General features: G+C 34.2%; 3 protein-coding genes across 5 annotated transcripts; 1 reads left to right on the top strand and 2 right to left on the bottom strand.

The window, feature by feature from the left end:
• Positions 1–105: 105 nt before the first annotated feature.
• On the bottom strand, positions 106–3116 carry LOC131639411 (uncharacterized). The gene is made up of 13 exons (XM_058909907.1): positions 3096–3116; positions 2580–2847; positions 2386–2476; positions 2158–2288; positions 2021–2064; positions 1727–1891; positions 1485–1573; positions 1272–1392; positions 956–1165; positions 803–856; positions 636–723; positions 368–466; positions 106–311 (listed from the first exon to the last, which is right to left on the bottom strand). Exons 1-13 carry the CDS (start codon positions 3114–3116, stop codon positions 106–108), a joined length of 1587 nt encoding a protein of 528 aa, XP_058765890.1.
• A 1814-nt stretch (positions 3117–4930) lies between these two features.
• LOC131639414 (ATP-dependent zinc metalloprotease FTSH 2, chloroplastic-like) lies at positions 4931–9519 on the top strand. The gene is made up of 5 exons (XM_058909911.1): positions 4931–5148; positions 6369–7547; positions 7886–8199; positions 8488–8728; positions 8953–9519. The coding sequence occupies exons 2-5, from the start codon at positions 6369–6371 to the stop codon at positions 9292–9294; spliced, it is 2076 nt and encodes a 691-aa protein (XP_058765894.1). The 5' UTR covers positions 4931–5148; the 3' UTR covers positions 9295–9519.
• Positions 9520–12985: 3466 nt separating this feature from the next.
• On the bottom strand, positions 12986–17315 carry LOC131639404 (potassium transporter 10-like). 3 transcript variants are annotated; one of them, XM_058909901.1, is made up of 9 exons: positions 17105–17315; positions 15869–16038; positions 15551–15776; positions 15236–15478; positions 15083–15133; positions 14737–14997; positions 14485–14652; positions 14137–14391; positions 12986–14048 (listed from the first exon to the last, which is right to left on the bottom strand). In XM_058909901.1, exons 2-9 carry the CDS (start codon positions 15995–15997, stop codon positions 13039–13041), a joined length of 2343 nt encoding a protein of 780 aa, XP_058765884.1. In that variant the 5' UTR covers positions 15998–16038; positions 17105–17315; the 3' UTR covers positions 12986–13038. The 3 variants fall into 3 exon arrangements, with proteins under 3 accessions (XP_058765884.1, XP_058765882.1, XP_058765883.1); XM_058909899.1 differs by having other exon boundaries at positions 15083–15478; XM_058909900.1 differs by having other exon boundaries at positions 15083–15478; positions 15869–16033.
• Between the last annotated feature and the right edge of the window lie 902 nt (positions 17316–18217).

Genomic DNA, 18217 nt, shown 5'->3' with positions numbered 1-18217 from the left:
AAATCAATTGACTCAAGTAAGTGTCTAATAAATTATTATTTAAATAAGTTGTACTACTTGATACAAAAGTTAAAGTAATTTTAATAGACATAATTCTCTGTATCCTCATTTAATATTCTTTATTTCAATAGAATGTAGCATATACTTTTCCTGTGGTTTCCCAAAATTTTGAGGCAGAAGTAAAGTAGCTCTTTGTGAGATGTTGAAGTACATAATTATATTATCCTGATACGATATATAAAAGATATAAAGTTTGGGAATTGGCTGTCTCATTGATACAAATATATGCAGCACTGATTCGTGAAATAGAACTACAAAAAAATGCAGTCGAGTAATTTTGTTAAAATATCAGATAGTAGAATAATACCGAAACCATACGTTACATTGGATTCACAGTAGTATGATACCGTAACATTAGCTGCGTTAATCGAACAGTAGTCGAATATAATCCTTATATAATATGACCCTAGTTAATAGCCAAAATGTTATATTACAACAAAATATGTAGTTTCAAAATAGAATCCTTCCATAAAACATTATAAAATATTTTTCAATCTTCACCAATTTCCTAGTGATTCTGGTCGGTTTCTTAAGTTTAGTGGAAGACAAATCTCCTTCGCTGTGCGTTGCATGACCTGTAGATTCAATGGATGGATCGGGGCTCTGTCTTTTAGCCGTAGGTGTGAGTGGTTCACCGTGCAATTTGGAAGTTATTTCAGGATCCTGCAGTTAAAAAGAAGTGAGAACGAAGTAAATTGATGGCGGTAAATAAGTGGCATTTGTATAGGACTTAAAAGCACACCGTAACGATGTCTGAATCATCAAGAGGAACAGCCTCATCAACACTCTCTTTGATCTAAAAATTAAACCAATAAAAGAAATTCAGAAATAAAACTCGACATGTATTCAACTAAATTAGAAGACAAAGTTAAACACAGCGCATGACAAATGTTACATGGTTCACAGGGGCGGAAAGCTGTTGTGTATTAACTGTAGTTGCATCCACCCATTCAGCTTTTAGTTGATCCACAATAGGTTTCTCTTTCACTAACATGATGACCGAGCAATTAGACCAATCTGGTTGCCACTTGACTTTGAAGGCAAGCTCCTGATCCAGGAGCTTGTCAAGTGCCAGTGGAAAATCGAGGGGATCAAATATTCCAGCCTACATAAAAATGAAAATATACACCGTATGTAATTATATGCAGTAATTATACACCCCTGTTGCACCAGTATGTTATCAAAATCATCAGTGAAATTTTAGTTGCTACCTGAAACATGGTTTCGCGCATATGAGCAGCCGAGACTTCCAATAGTTCTCCACTCTCCTTGTCCCACAAAACAAACTTGCATTTTGTACCAGCATGAAGAACACCCACCTCTATTTTATACCTAAGTTTGTAGCCTTAAAAATGTAAGTTCAGATTACACAGACAAAAATGGTGTGAAAAACAGTTGATATGAAAAATTATTGGCGTTTAGACCTGAAAATGGCAGTTTCAGTGTCATGTCCCTTGACACACTTGTAGGGAGGTTTATCACCAGTCACTTTGTTCGGGCATTCATGGCATGCCTGGTAGTACCAGCCACATTTTGAGGCAAAGATTTTTGTGATTGTGGCAACCGTAGCACAAAAAGTGGTCTGAGTTTACAAAACGGCGGTAAACAGAAGATCAAATATAATAACAGTTAGACTATATATGATAAAAAAATGAAAGATTAGTACGTCTTTGAGTTTAACGATTTGCTCAAGAGGAAGAAGAACAGCATTAGACAACAATTTTTGGGTAGGTGATTGGCGAGAACTGTATGAGTTTTGCGACCTTCCCTGAGACTGCTGGCTGCGAAGTCCCGAGACAGCCACTATAGTATCCTGTGTTACTGTGTAAGCCTAAAGACGAAAATAACATTGTCAGAGTTAATTAAGAAGGATGATACAAAGTGTAGGTTATTGTAATAAACCAAGTTAGGACATTTTAGCAAATTGTTTGATTGTTTCCATGTCTTCATTAATAGACACTTTGGTGACATTGTAAGTATTGGTAACAGATAGAGGATATTTGCCTGAAAAGACAAAATAAGTTAATAAGAATATGTACTTCAAAACCTAAAACACACGTTATGAACCGTATGAACCAGTATGGGAGTAATTTATACCAAAAGCTTCTTTGACTTTGGCATATTGAATCATAATCACAACAGGAATTGCAGTATCGACCTGCTGTTCAACGTAGTTGATAAACTGCACCGCGTACGCCTCCCATAACGTGACCGTTATAGTGTTGTTGCTACAGAAAAGAACATTTAAACTACGATATCAATAAACATATAAGATATAAAGGGATACCATTAACATGTATGAAAGGTAACAAACAAACTTTAAACCTCAAGTCGCGAATGACAAAGTTGACCTGTTGCTTTTTACTTCCCACCTGGACCTGTGTGTACCCAATTTCATCAACCACTCCGATAACATCTGTACAGGTCATTGGGAAAACGTGCATCAGGTTAAACCAAATATGAGATGCAAAGTTCTATATAGAATATCAGATTGTATGAAAACGTAAATAGAGTTTAACCTAAAAGTTGATCTTTATTCCATTTCCCAGTTAAAATATCAAGGAAAGGAGTGAGCCTGCAAGCCTTTTCCTGAATCTGATGTACATTTCTATCCCCAACTTTTGTCCCACCAGTAAATTTAAGGAGGTACTTGTGAGCAGAAGGTTTGAACAGCAGATCATTCAGCTGAACTTGGAAGTTTGCAATAGTGTAAGTATCATTAACAACAAACAGCGAATCAAAATTCTGCCTATAAACGGGAGGTACGATAACATGAATATCACTTCCCTAAAAAAAACAAAAGAAACAAAATCCATCAATATCAAATAAATCATAAGAATGCTGCCCACAGCAAGCGATTACAAACACAAATAATACACTTTTTAACACCTCCATGCAACCAAATATAAACCTATTAGAACAAAGGCACACGCTTTACACAAAAGAAAAGAGGAATCCAAAATATAGCAACTCACGAACAGTTTATATGAAACAACAAAAAAACAATGGCTTTTCGCAAAAATGTTGAAACTAACCTCAGAATCATAAACAACCATCTCGAAATGTTATTTGTTGTTAGAGATGACACTCCATTTGTGATGTATTTTAACAGCAACTTTCCAAAGTTCCTTTTCATCGTTAATATCAGAGATCTTTTCCAACGGTCGTGCCATTTTATTGGCTCAAGGTAGGGTTCAAACAATGGCTACAGTTCGGTTCGCAGAAGAAGTTTTGCAATGGTTTTTAGGGTTTGAAACGTAGAAGTTGAGAGAAAGGTGAGTGACAGAAGAGGAAGAGGGAGAAAATCTCCAAGATTGCATCTGGGATTGTGATTAGAAAGCAACATTGGGAGTAAGGAAAATCTGAAAAAGGGTACAGTTTGTGTTTAGAGGAGCAACTTTCCTCAACCATTTCGGTTACATCACAAATAATAGGACAAATAGTACATTAGTTGACCAATAGAGAGAGCTGCAACAGAAACTAATAGTTTGATGATAACCAAAGTCAGAATTTAGTCCCAAAAAGTAATATTTGGACTCATTTTAACCCTGAATTTCATAGGTGGCATTTTTTTAGCAAAGGGCATGTTGGTATTTGCCAGGTACTTTGATTTTCTTATTTTATAGATTATTTTGTTCTTGAGCACCCATATCTTTTTGGGTCTTTTATGGTTAGTTTTTCCAGAGGTTTTATCAACCCAAGGTATCTGTGTAAAATAGGTATCATGTGTGTGACCATAAGTAAAATGAGAATACAAAGCTTTTGGTTTTCTCACCATTTCTTTGGTGGAACATAACCAATGCCTCTTTTCCCATCTCTAGTTACTCCATAGATCATGGAAGCCCTCTTGCTTCTATCTATGTTTCTTGCTAGAAATTTTTGAAAAGATGTTTTATATTTCTTAGAAACACACTCGGAGTCTATGGGGGCTTCTAAAAGAATTTCCTTATCTAGTTTTTCACCCTTGCTTTTGAGAGTAGAGTTTTCTTTTTCCAAACACTTAATTTTTTAAAAATAGAATTTTCTTTTATCAGCTCACCATGGACTCCATAATCGACTACATGATTTCGTTTCCGATTCTTGTATCTTTTTTTGGAGTCTCTTACTCTTGTCAAGAATCTCAGCTAAAGATAATTCAAGTTCAGAACAAGTTAGATGAGAAAATACATATTCAGTGTTTGAATCTGATTCTGATTGAAAGGCACTGCATCCTCAACCCTTTAATGAATTATTAACTAAGTTGAATATGATAGACATCTACCAACCTCCATGTTGCAGGAGGGTATTGAAGTTTGATAGTGATAACAATGTCATGCATTATAGTTACAAAAGTTAGTTACAAAGTAATTATTGTTAGTTGCTTATGACTTAAGAAACATTTAGATATTTTTCAGATGAGAATCCATTTTCACTATGTCCATTCTAACTCTCTCAATACAATAATTGCAACACATATGTAACTTAGTCACTGAAGGGTGATTAGGCATCAATGCTATCTTTAGGGATGAGAACACATAAATCGTAACAACACAAATATTTTACTAGTTAAAAAACATATATATTACAAGTTTGAATGTATTCAAGCAAATTAAATATTTCGACAAATTTTTGGCATTTGAATTTATTTATGCTTTGTTTGAAAGTTTACTATTCAAATTCAATTTATATTATTAAAGTTATTTATTCTATACAAAATTATTTAAAAAAAAAATATTATTTTTTGACTCGTCTCCCCATAATACTCTTCCGTCTTCCCTTCAAAGTTCAAACTTATCTTAACAAACCTTCTATCCGACAAAAATCAAGGTTAACGTCAAATAACAAAGGATTAATTAATTAACAAACTATATTATGAGGAAAAAAAAATTCTAAAAACAAGTATAAAGAAAAATTATGGCATGAATTTGATCTGGAAAAAACTCCAAAACCCCCAAGTCCAATAATTTTGCCGCTTGCTACACGTTTCACCCCTCCATCACATTCATTTCTCTCCATTCTCAACACGTCTCTTGCATTCCATCGCATCACTACTTACATTTACTACTTCTTCTTCTCCTCTCTCTCTATCTCTCATCCTCTTCGTTTAAGGTATATCACTCACTCACTATGTGCTTTCTTCTTCTACCGGTTCATTATCAGTTATATTTATCTTTGGTTTTGTTCATTTTATTTATTTATTTATTGATAAATTGATTGTTGGAGTTGTTAATGGTCTGAGACTTGCTTAGAATTTGAGAGACTGTAACTTGTTTGAAAAAAATGTTTCTATGAAATTATGAATTGCTTATTTTGTTTATGTGTGTGTTAAAGCAAATATGTATTTAGTAATTTTATGGTAGTATTGGCCAAAGATGATTTATGGTTTTTAAACTACTCTGTCACACGTGTGCATCCACAGCTCTAAAGTTTCTGTGTGGATAAACAACTTAATTAAGTGCTTCACCTATGAGTGCGAATTTATAAGCTATTTATATAGCATAAGATAAAATAGAATAAGATTGTTTTCAAATAAACTATAAGTTGTTTTCATAAACTATTTTGAAGAAATAAGTTGAAAATAGTTTAAGGATATGCCATATATACAGGGTCTCTTTTGGAAGTACGAAAAACCTACGTAGCACCGACACTTCTGAAAAAATGTGTATTTGTATCGGTATCTGAAACCGACATTTTTGATTACGTTTAATTTATTCATTTTTGCAAATTATTATCAATGTTCACATGTCACTTGTTGGTGTTGGTGTCGTGTTTCAGGTGTCCGTGTTTTATAGTAAAAAACTAACTTAATTAAATTGATAACATTGTTTCGATACATGTTTAAACCTATTAGATGTGTGTGAAACTTTTCAGAAAATGTATAAACATGTGTTGAAGCAAAAAGAAAAACAATATTTATGGGACACTTATCTGACTTTTCCGACACGTGTGGTACGAGTTTCATACAAATATCGGACACCGATGCGTGTCATACAGTGCGACACACCTACTCCTAGAGGTGTCCGTGCTTCATAGAGTTATGCTTGTTTCTTTTCGTATCAAGAATTTTTTGAAGGGGACAATTTATATACATCCTTTGTGGCAGCACAATCGTGTGTAAAGTAGAATGTTGATTGAATTTGTTATGTTGGTTTGCGTGATAAGAAATTAATCGACAGCGTAAACTGAATTTACTGTATTTCTTTTTGTAATAAGAAATTATTTGATGATCACTAAACATGTGTATAATATTTCTTTTTCTACCAATCTTTGAAATAACCAGTGTGTTTCCTAACCAACATTTTGATTTTTGAATACCCTTCTTGATACAGATGGCAGCATCATTGACATGCCTTGTTGGGAGTAGTTTATCTACACACGGTAATAGAGTAAATATTCACCAAGACATAAATGGAAGACATATCTTCTTTTCTTCGAGACAATCATTGTTGAGCAGAGCATCAAAAACAATGTTAGTCAAGGCATCTTTGGATCAAAGGGAACATGAAGGGAGAAGAGGATTTCTGAAATTATTGAACCTGACAGTTGGTTTACCCGCATTATTAGGAAGCACAAAAGCTTATGCAGATGAACAAGGGGTTTCGTCCTCCAGAATGTCTTATTCTAGGTTTCTCGAGTATTTAGACAAAGACAGGGTTAAAAAAGTTGATCTATATGAGAATGGAACTATAGCTATTGTAGAGGCTATTTCTCCCGAGTTAGGTAATAGGGTGCAGCGGGTGCGAGTTCAACTTCCTGGACTTAGCCAAGAACTCCTTCAGAAATTCAGGCGAAAGAGCATCAACTTTGCAGCTCATAATGCCGAAGAAGAGTCAGATTCCTTACTTTCAAACCTGATTGGAAATTTGGCTATCCCTGTAATTGTGATTGGAGGACTGTTCCTTCTCTCACGACGGGCATCTGGAGGAACGGGTGGTCCCGGGTCTGGCCTTCCTTTTGCTTTTGGTCAATCCAAAGCCAAATTTCAAATGGAACCGAATACCGGAGTTACATTTGATGATGTTGCGGGGGTAGATGAAGCCAAGCAGGATTTTGTGGAGGTAGTGGAGTTTCTAAAAAAGCCTGAGAGGTTCACTGCTATTGGAGCTCGCATACCAAAAGGAGTTCTTCTTGTTGGTCCACCGGGGACTGGGAAGACTTTATTAGCCAAGGCTATTGCTGGTGAAGCGGGTGTCCCGTTTTTCTCAATCTCTGGTTCTGAGTTTGTTGAGATGTTTGTTGGTATTGGTGCTTCTCGAGTTCGTGATTTATTCAAGAAGGCCAAAGAGAATGCTCCTTGTATTGTTTTTGTTGACGAAATTGATGCTGTGGGGAGGCAACGGGGTGCTGGAATTGGTGGAGGGAATGATGAAAGGGAACAGACCCTCAACCAACTTTTGACAGAAATGGATGGATTTGAGGGTAATACTGGAATCATTGTCATTGCAGCAACCAACAGGGCTGACATTCTTGATTCCGCTTTATTAAGACCGGGACGGTTTGATAGACAGGTAAGTAAAAGATTGTATTAGGAAACATACTTACATTTAGCGCCTGTTTTTCATTTGTTAAGGAACCACTTTTAGGAGTTTTTATATGTTTGTTACATCATTTGAATAAAAATTGCTTTAAATGGGAAACTGTTTTGACTTTTGAGTAGTTTCTCTTAAAAATCTTATTCGATAGATGATTTTTATTGAAGTGATTCATTATGGTAAACAAATACACTTCAGATTTTCTTTGTTTTAAAAAATATCTAAAACATGGAATTTCAAAATCACTTATTTTATAATTTATAACAAATAGTCCCTTATTAGTGAGTAAATTACTGAACATAATGCTTTTACAGGTATCAGTTGACATTCCAGACATTCGGGGAAGGACTGAAATACTAAAGGTTCATGGTAGCAATAAAAAGTTCGACGCTGATGTTTCTCTCGAGGTAGTTGCAATGAGAACACCTGGCTTTAGTGGAGCTGATCTTGCAAACCTCTTGAATGAAGCTGCTATATTAACTGGTCGGCGTGGAAAGACGGAAATTTCATCAAAAGAGATTGATGATTCTATTGATAGGATTGTGGCTGGAATGGAAGGAACAGTGATGACAGATGGGAAGAGCAAGAATTTGGTGGCATATCATGAAGTTGGGCATGCCATTTGTGGGTAAGCCTAAAATTAAGCTGTATTTGTCTTTCATGTAAAAATTGTGTTAGATTGCAACATAAGCAATATATTGTTGCCTTCATGAATTCCTGTTACAAACTTACAATCCTCTTCGGGTCCAGTATGGGATGAACTTATAATGATGAAATCAATTTGATCATCAGATTATAGATTATAAGTTCATAAACTATATGGGCACGTTCAAGGAAGACAATGGTTCACATCTAGGTGCTGTTTTAGCTACTAGTTCGTAGAAAATTATTCTGAAATTTCAAACTGTACTTGCAGAACTTTGACTCCTGGTCATGATCCTGTACAAAAGGTAACCCTTGTTCCTCGTGGGCAAGCTCGGGGTCTCACTTGGTTCATTCCTTCTGATGACCCAACACTAATCTCCAAACAACAACTCTTTGCAAGAATTGTTGGTGGACTCGGCGGAAGAGCAGCAGAGGAAATTATTTTCGGTGAGCCCGAGGTTACAACTGGAGCAGCTGGTGATTTGCAGCAAATAACTAGTTTGGCTAAACAGGTCCTTTTTCTTTGACATAATCATGTCATTTTCTGTTGCTTAATACATCAGGTCACATTTAAAGATTTCTTTAATGCTTGACATTTTTTCTTTTAAGCGAAAGAATGATAACAATCATTTTGAATGAATTTTTATTTTATCAATAGATCCTTTCTCTCATTTTCCTACCTTATCCTTCTAATCACAACTCTGTCATACTAATAAATGAAATGACATTCTAGCAGATGGTAATCGCATTTGGAATGTCCGACATTGGTCCTTGGTCGCTTATGGACGGCTCAGGTCAAAATGCAGACGTCATCATGAGAATGATGGCTAGAAACTCAATGTCAGAAAAGCTTGCTGAAGACATTGATTTTGCTATCAAGAGGCTCTCAGATGAAGCATATGAAATTGCATTGAAGCATATAAGGAACAACCGTGAGGCCATCGATAAAATTGTGGAAGTCCTACTGGAAAAAGAGACAATTACCGGAGACGAATTCAGAACTCTCCTCTCGGAATTCGTTGAAATCCCACCCGAAAATGTGGTCTCTCCTTCAACTCCCTCACCAGTTTCTGTTTGAGTTGCTATGCCTATATGTCATTGTAATCTAGTGTAGCTATATGTTCTGAAATTGTCAAATATCTGTAATATATGCTTTAGTCCAAGTTATTTTGTGTTGACAACAGGAAAAATGTTCCTTCAAAGTCTTAGTTAGGACATGATGTAACTTACATGAACAATAGTAATAAATTATTCATACCTATTGTATCATTGTAATTAATGAAATGTGTTAGTTTTATTTTAATTTTTATAGCCAATTGTTAGTGCTTATTTTGTTTGGGGGAGGACAAATTTGTTAGCAGTAGATATGGAGCTCTGAACTTTCTTCTCAAGTATTATGTATTTTACACTCTGTATAGAAGGATTTAGATTCTTAGTCAGAGTAGAATGTTTTGCTTTATACTCTATTTTCTCTTTTGCTCTAGTCACAGAAATATGATTTCTTTCATTTAGAAGCTTAGTTGTGGCTGCTTGCATGTGCTTTCTTAAAAAAAAAACTAAATTGAAATTTAGCATTTTAATATAATTTGATGTACCATGAGACTGTAGATCTCATATTGGCTGTCTGTAGTATCAGATAATATATAATGGTCTTTGTTGTAATTGGGGTGTTTGTATTTATATATGATATCAGAGCTTGTTTAGATCATTTTTGAATTGCTCTTTACTTCTATTATTGATGAATTGCTCTTTACTTCTATTATTGATTTCAAAAGTTTGGGAATGTGTCTGTTGATTTTAATTGATTGGTTCTATTAAATAGATTGAAAAAAAAAAAAATCTTTCTGTTGAATCGCTAAATTTTTATTGGCATAATGACGTTCCATTTTGTGTGTTTGGAGATCGAGATTGAATCTTATATGATTTTGATTGATTCTCTCATCGCTGGTTCTAGTATTGGTCATATATATTTTTGGTTGATTTTTTATGTATTGTGGTTTACATTTCTTGTTGGTTTCATTTCGTTTGGCTCATACCTTTCTTCCTTTGGATTGATTTTATCTCTATATTTGGTTTGATATCATTTGAATTAGTTTGGTTTGATTTGGTTTAGCTTGATTTAGTTTTATGTGATTTGGTTCGATTTTGTATTCGCCTCTTTTGGTTTCGTTTGGTTCTTTTGTTGGATGATCTCTTTCTTTCTATTGGTTATTCTTTTTGATTGTGTATGTCCCTATCAGTTCTTTTGATTGATTGCCGCTTTCTATATTGATTATTCTGTTTGTAACCCTACTTTTTATAAATTATACTATTCACATTATTTCGTAGTTGATCCAGACAACATATCTATTAAAGTGTGGAAAATTCTTGAAGATAAATGCATTGGGTGACTCACCAAACACTTTAACAAAATTACGAGGTCAAAGAAAATGATGGATGAATGGAGAAGAAACACTTTAGTTCAAATTTATAAAGGGTATACAAATTTGTGCAGTTATAGGAGAATTAAACTTATGAGCCATACCGTGAAGTTATGAGAAAGAGTGATTGAACGAAAAACTAAAAAAAGAAATTCAAGTCACTGAGAATCAATTTGGTTTTATGCCTGGGAGATTGACTATGAAGCGATCTATCTACTACGAGGTGGAGCAATATCATATGAACCAAGAAGACTTGCACTTAACTTTCATTGACTTAGAGAAGCCGTGTGATAAAGGGCTTAGAGATATTTTGTGGAAATCTCTAGAGAAGAAATTAGGGTTTGTATTGCATATATTCGAGCTATCTAAGATATATATGAAGGAGCATCAACTAGTGTGCGAATTTAGGATGGAGAGATAGACGATTTTTCTATTAAAAATATATGGAATGTAAGTTCAACAAAAAGAGAGGCGTTTCTAACATAAAGGTGAAAGTTGGAGACCATTTCATCCCACAGATCACACGCTTTAATAGAAGGGGAAGTAAACAATCGAATTTAAGCTCAGTGGCTAAAATGGAGGAGGACATCAAGGGTTTTATATGTCACAAAGGTACCACTCAAGATGAAGGAAAATTTTTATTGGACTGCAGTAAGACTTGAGATGTCGTACGAGACAAAATGTTTGACGGTTAAGAATCAACAAGAGAATAGAGTAAGCATAACAGAAACAATGATGTTATGTTGGATGTGTGGTAAATCTAGACAAGATAAGATAAAAAAATGACAATATTAAAGAGAGTGTCAGAGTAACTCCTTTAATAGAAAAGATAAGATGGTGAAAAATAGACTTATGTAGTTTGGGCACCTAGAGCCTTTTTGTTTTGATAAATTAAGAAAGTATAAAGATAGTAATCATAGACTTTTTAGAACTACTAACACACTAGGACAAAAAAATTTGGATACCAAAAGTGAAAACCTAGTGTGTTATACATGAATGCTTTATAGCTTTAATTAAGCCATAACGCCTATTAAAAGTAGTTGTGCAAAATAAGAAATATACCCTTGTGTATAGCTGATATTCATTGTTTATGCTAATGCTTGTGATCCAAGATTGATCAATGACAGTGTATATCCAAGATTTCTCCTCTCTAGAACATGCAAAGATATCTTATCTTACCAAGCGCACATTAATAATTCCCGTCGAGATTCAGCGGCAAATCAACCTTGTGCACCCATACACATGGCAATGAACTTACACATTTCTTAATACAATTCTATATGTACTTTCAAACCATGGAAACTCCAACCCTAATTTCTCGAGAATTTATCATTAATAACCTCAAAAATTTCTATCTTACTATTCTTACAATAATTCCTCACATCTACTCAGTAAGTTGAGTTTATATCATACTTAGTGTACTGAAAGACTTCTTAAGAAAGAGGCGTCATTAAGTTGAGTTCACATCATAAATAGTGTACTGAGAGACTTCATAAGAAAGAGAGGTGGTCGCAAAGGACATAGTCCACCAAATCTTCCCTTAGCCAGAATCCAACTTATACAACTAAAACTATTCACAATATTCTCTTCCCTTTTGTTGTTAGGAATCTTATACCTAGTATCTAACGATCTTGGTGTTTCTCACCTCCAATTATAAGAGATCATTCTTTTTGTCTAACAACACAAACTTTTACAAATCATTTTAAAATCAAAGAAATTATTGAACGGTTTTTGAAACCACATTGATTTCAGTGGAAATGATAAACTGTTAATAGACTTACTTTTGTATTGACAACACAAGTTCAATTTTCTTAGAGAGCATAAGCAAGGGGAGGGGAGGGGAGGATCATCTTAACCCACTCCAGGGCAAAAGATTAAGTTACAGATGTTCTAAAAAAGTCATTGAAGATTAAGAGATTCAAGAAAATGAAAAAGATGATTAATGTACTTAGGCCTAGATGATTTGAATTGAGAGAGAATGTTGAAATCTAATTCAAACTAGTAAGTTAGTTTGATTTATTTTCTTTGAAAGTAACAAGTTAGTTTAGTTAGTCAAATTACTTGTCATACAAATAATAAACTAAATAACTTTGTTATGATGTTTTGAGCCTCATTAGTGCATTGTAAGCTCAATTCATAAAATTTCTAAGTAATCATTTGATGATCATGAATGAATTGTTCTTCCTTTCTTGTGTGTGTTCAATAAGTTCCAACACTCATGTGGATAAGTCTCTAAGAATGAACCACATTTGTTTTTGTTTTTCATCATATTCTCTTCTCTATTGCGGATTCTGTACACAAAATCTAAACAACATTTAACAGTAACTCAACACAAAATGGCAATCACAATGATAAACAATTTTATTGATCTTTAAATAAAGTAAATATGGGGAAAATATGGACTATACATAGAAAACTTGACCAACATTTAAGAGACTCTCATGAGGAATATTGAAGATCACACTATTTTCCCTGCATATCTTTCTAAGAAATGCATATATATAATCAACTGCTATTTTCTTGTAGAATCTCGAATCCCTACTAGCAATCACAACTGTGTTTCCTAGTATGTGAACAACACCAGCTTCTCTAGAGTTGGTTAAAAATTCATATTCATCAACCTCATTGCTAGGGCTAGATGATTGAAAAGTAACATGCGGCGATCTTGCAGGAACTATTGAGTCAACAGATGAAATTGTTAAATCCCCTTTTCTCACTGAGTTTGTGTTCCCATTGTTAATCGACTGTTCGTTTTGCTGTTCGCATATACTGTATTCCGAATCAGAGCAATCTTCCATCATGGATTCAAGTCGAACAAACATGAAAAGGTTGTGAAAGAGTTTCTTCTCAAAACTGTCGTCTTTCTTATGCAGGTCTTTATATCCATACCGCGCCACACATCGAAAAATGTGGAAGTTCTTTGGTCCGATACGCTTGACAAGGAACCGTTCGTCTTCCGGGACAGTGTAGACGGGAAGATATTTCACACAGACGAAAACAACAACGGAATGAATGGCTGGTAGGTTGGTAATAAAATGAGAAAATATGTGGGGAACTCCACTTGCGAGTTCTGTGTAGACTAGGCCGATTCCGGGGACACGAACTAGTCCTAAACTGGGACCGAGACCGAGAATCCATGCCATTGAGACTTTACTATGCAATTCAAACTCGTAACGCTTCAGTGTACCATAATGCCAGACATACATAATAACCAGAAATACTCCAGCAATTGCAAGTGGCGCCCACCCACCTTGATCGACTTTGAAGAGTACAGCAGAAAAGTATGTGCATTCGACAAGCAATGATGAGCCAGTAAACGCAATCACAAGAATCCAATGACAGTGCCAAACTAATATCATGACCAAAATCATCAGCAGTGTTGTAACCAACATGACTAACACAACTGCAGTGCCTGTCATTACAATGACATATTCGCTTGTTAATATCTATGAAGCACAAACACGGACACTAGACACAATACCGATAAAGAAAAGACTTACCATATGCATTTCCAATCTGACTTTGATTTTTAAAGCCAGCAGTAACAGCAATACAAAGAACCATAAGCATCCAATTGATATCCGGGATATATATCTGGCCAAGGAACTTTTTCGATGTATGTACGACTTTGACTCTTGGGAAACAGCCATGAGCAAGAGCTTGCTTAATGATTGAAAAGGTTGCTGTTATTGTCGCCTGGCTTGCAACTATTGCTGCTATTGTTGCAATAATAAATACTGGCCAGTATATTTTATCTGCAGAAGAAAAGGATAATTAACATCTACCAGATAAAAATAACTGCAAAAATCAGAAACTATTTTCAATGTAGAATGACCGACATAACAAACCTGGAATAGAGCGATAAAAAACATCTTGTGAATGATGCAAGTTATTCACCAGATAAGCCGCCTGTCCAGAATACGCTAAAAGAAGACAAGGAAACACAAGAAGAGTAAATGCAAGTTGTACCGATGAGACTGGATAATTGGCTAAGTCGGCAAAAAGAGCTTCTGTCCCTGAAATCAATCATCACAAGTTTTCGAGTTTAAGTTAACAGTTCACATCAATTAATAATTCTGAAACACGAGAAGTAAACCTACCGGTTATGCTGAGCAAGATGCCTCCAAGGGAAAGCCAACTCTCTTTTTTTCCGTTTCTTATATACCGATACATATAGAGAGGCGAAAAGGCTCTCAGGACTCCGCCACCGAATCTACGAATGTTGTATATACCTATGCCTCCAATTAGGAGTAACCAAACCAGAACGATTGGAGCGAAGAGCCAACCAACTCTATCTGTACCGTAATGTTGCACGCTGAATAGCCCAACTAATATTATAACAGCAATAATCACAATTACTCCTGTAACACAAATGGAAGAAAAATAAGAGGAAAAAAAATGGAAGACAGAGAAGATTAATGTAATGTTAAAGGCGTAGAACCATACTGTTATCGATTTCAGGTTTGTTTACTCTAATGCCACCAGCAGCAGATAAAACTACATCGGAAAATTTCATCGGATAAATAAAACAGAAAGCTTGCGTTTCAAGAAACAAGACAAATAAATGGAACAAGAAGATCGTTGAGACAGAAAACAAACCAGATATAGCCGGAGTAAGAATACCATCTCCAATCACCATGCAGGTACCAACAAGGACAAGAATAAGAAGGGCATGTTTCATAAAATTTCCCTCTAACCATCTTTGCGTTTTCGCAGCAAACGACCTTTCATGGATTGTAGTCCGGCTATATGTTGTTAAATCTTCATCCGTGCGATGCTGGTTGGGAATGGTTTTTATATTCGCATGTCGACAGAGCAAGGAATATAAAGCCAGTGTTCCACCTGCCTCACATAGGTAAAGCTTAGTTGCACTATTATTCAACCGAACCAAAAATAAGTAAAACGAATATATACCTTGACCATTGTCATTCGCTCGTAACACAATAAAAACATATTTGAGCAACGGGACAAGAGTAAGCGAGTAAATGATCAACGAAAGAGCTCCGATCACATCCTCTGGATCATCAACTCCGTGAGGAAACGTGTTATAGAAAACGTACAACGGAGAAGTTCCCAAATCTCCATAAACTACACCGAGACTCTGATATGCAAGCCGAATAACCAACCATGAAGAAAACTTCTGAAAAACCAAAATAACAGACAATGTTATAAACAAAATGGAATTTCATTTCACCAAAAGTAAGAATGTTAGAAGGAATTTTTGTACTATACTTTTTCTCTATACATATTTTTGAGCTTTCCTGCTTCCTCGTCCATCGGTTGATCAAGTTTTCGCTCCATATCCCACATAGTACCTTTGTTAGCATTCTTCTCTTCATCATTTTCCAACCCCGAAGTCATTTTGAACTTGCTTCAATAATTTCCAACTACTAAGTTCTGTTCTGTTACATACACACATAAACTCAAACCAAAGCTTCAAAAAATAACCTATAAAATTGAATTATGTCTATCAACAAATATAACAACGTTCTGAAAAAACTACGTAACACTTTTTGTCAAATATTGAAATTTTTTATTTTTTAAAACTTACGTGATTTTTTTAAAGTTTAATTATAATTTTAATCTTGTGTTTTATTATTTTTTTAGTTTTACTATTTTTATAATTCTAATCTCTTTATTTTAAAATTTTTTGAAACTTCAAGATGACGTGGCAATATATATCTGATGTAGAAGGCGTGTGTTTGGACACTCTACAATTACTTTTTAATTAAGGAAAATATTTTAACAATTTAAGACATTTAAGCTTAAATAATTGAATTGAAAAATTAATAATTACTATTTAATGAAAGATATTACCAATAATTCAAATAATTAATATTTGGATGCTAATAAGGCAAAACCAGATAGATATACAACAACAAACTCAGAAATACACAAATCAGTAACAAGAAAAGCTTAAAAAAAAATCAACATTATCATTTTTATTCTAGATAGTGATATCGGCCATGTGACCGAATAATCCAAAAAGACCAAAACTCTGAATGTATCTAACGAGATTCAAACTAAGATTCTAATAATAGTACACTCTCGTGATAATCTTCACGACTCAAGTCGATTTTAACATTATCGTCTAAAGATATGCAAATTAACAAATCCAGAATACCTTTTAACATTCAATTCAAAACAACAAACACAACCGAAAAAAAAGATGTGTCATATCTGTGTCAATGTCGGATACTTAAATACTCATTTGTGATTCTATTTAATTAATTTATTTTGTGTCATACATTGTCAATGTAGGATACTTAAATACATATTTGTGATTCTATTTAATTAATTTATTTTTTTAAAATTATTATGAGATGTCACCGTGTTAATGTCTGTGTTGTGTTTCGTGTATGTACTTCATAGAAAATAACACATCTGGAAAAAAAAAAATATAGATCTGATGATAAAAATAAAATAAAATTATGAGTTGAAATGTTAGGAAGAAGAATGAAGGTATACTGTATTATTGTCCGGACTACGCTTCCATCGCCATAATCGTCGTCATCATCTCATCTCGCCATTAGCATTGCCACAATTAGATTCGTCTGATTTGGGTCTAGATGTTAGTTTCTTCTCCAGTATTTTTGTTATTGGTAATTTAGATATTCATCCTTAATGTAATGATAGGGAGAGGATGGGAGATGAAGAACAAGAGTGGAGAATGATTACATATGAATCAACTCTCAAGTATCAAGCTAATCAAACTAACTAACTATAAAACTAACATAACACCAATCTCCCTTAATTACCCTTTCATTTTTACAATTTTTTACTAGCAAAAGGATAAATATGTAATAACCAAATAATATATTTTTTTTCAATCATTTTCATAGTTAGCTTGCCACTTGTTTCCACCCTGTTAAGTTCTAGACTAAATTCAATCTTACTTTAAATAGAACACCCAGTGTCCCAATTTCTCTCGCCATTTCAAATCATTTTTTTTCTACTCTTTCATTTTTCAACTTCATTTTTCAATGTCTTCTTTTCTAAGTTTTTCCAACCCAATTTCAATTGCAGCTGTTCATTTCAGGGAGCTTCCATATTCACATACTATTTTTTCATTTCTTAAGTTTTTTTTTATCATGTGCAATTTGTGAATGCGATTAGTCCTTCTTTCCTTATATTATTTATTTATTTTTTAAATTTATTTGCAGAGACCAAAACATGCATTTTATTTGTATAGATATCAAAAATAAAAATTAGTATTTTATAGGGACCAAAAATATATTTAACCGAAAAAACAACGTGTTCCTTTTTTTTATATAAAAAAATCTCTCCTAAAGTGGACCACTTGAGAGTGGACCCATTCCAACAACTTCAAGTACCTATAAATAACTATAATGTTATAATCAAATATCACGAGACCTGACCTAACTAATGATGGAAACAATGGAAATCCTAGTTAGCTCATTGGATAAGATGAACGGAGAACGTAACAAACTGTTATTAGAATTGAAAGCATAAGCCAAATAACCTGATATTGTTACAAAAAAGGATAAAAAAGAGAAACAACTTGCACCTTCTTTACCACAGAACAAGCATTCAAACTCAACTTCTATATCGCATTCATTT

Source organism: Vicia villosa, unplaced genomic scaffold (assembly GCF_029867415.1).
Source record: "Vicia villosa cultivar HV-30 ecotype Madison, WI unplaced genomic scaffold, Vvil1.0 ctg.002617F_1_1, whole genome shotgun sequence".
In the NCBI taxonomy this organism is placed as follows: Eukaryota; Viridiplantae; Streptophyta; class Magnoliopsida; order Fabales; family Fabaceae; genus Vicia; species Vicia villosa.
Note: the sequence above shows the minus strand (reverse complement) of the source record. Positions and strands in the feature narration are given on the sequence as shown.

Excerpts from the sequence above, each read along its gene's own strand:
- LOC131639411 (XM_058909907.1), bottom strand. The coding sequence starts at position 3,116 with ATGGTTGTTTATGATTCTGAG. Across the intron at positions 1,166-1,271 it reads TGCGCGAAACCATGTTTCAG|GCTGGAATATTTGATCCCCT; the intron begins GTAGCAACTAAA and ends ATTTTTATGTAG. Across the intron at positions 857-955 it reads TTTCCGCCCCTGTGAACCAT|ATCAAAGAGAGTGTTGATGA; the intron begins GTAACATTTGTC and ends TTTAATTTTTAG.
- LOC131639414 (XM_058909911.1), top strand. The coding sequence starts at position 6,369 with ATGGCAGCATCATTGACATGCCTTGTTGGGAGTAGTTTATCTACACAC. Across the intron at positions 7,548-7,885 it reads CGGGACGGTTTGATAGACAG|GTATCAGTTGACATTCCAGA; the intron begins GTAAGTAAAAGA and ends ATGCTTTTACAG. Across the intron at positions 8,729-8,952 it reads TAACTAGTTTGGCTAAACAG|ATGGTAATCGCATTTGGAAT; the intron begins GTCCTTTTTCTT and ends ACATTCTAGCAG.
- LOC131639404 (XM_058909899.1), bottom strand. The coding sequence starts at position 15,997 with ATGACTTCGGGGTTGGAAAATGATGAAGAGAAGAATGCTAACAAAGGT. Across the intron at positions 14,998-15,082 it reads CAAACCTGAAATCGATAACA|GAGTAATTGTGATTATTGCT; the intron begins GTATGGTTCTAC and ends TTTGTGTTACAG. Across the intron at positions 14,653-14,736 it reads CATCTTGCTCAGCATAACCG|GGACAGAAGCTCTTTTTGCC; the intron begins GTAGGTTTACTT and ends GATTGATTTCAG.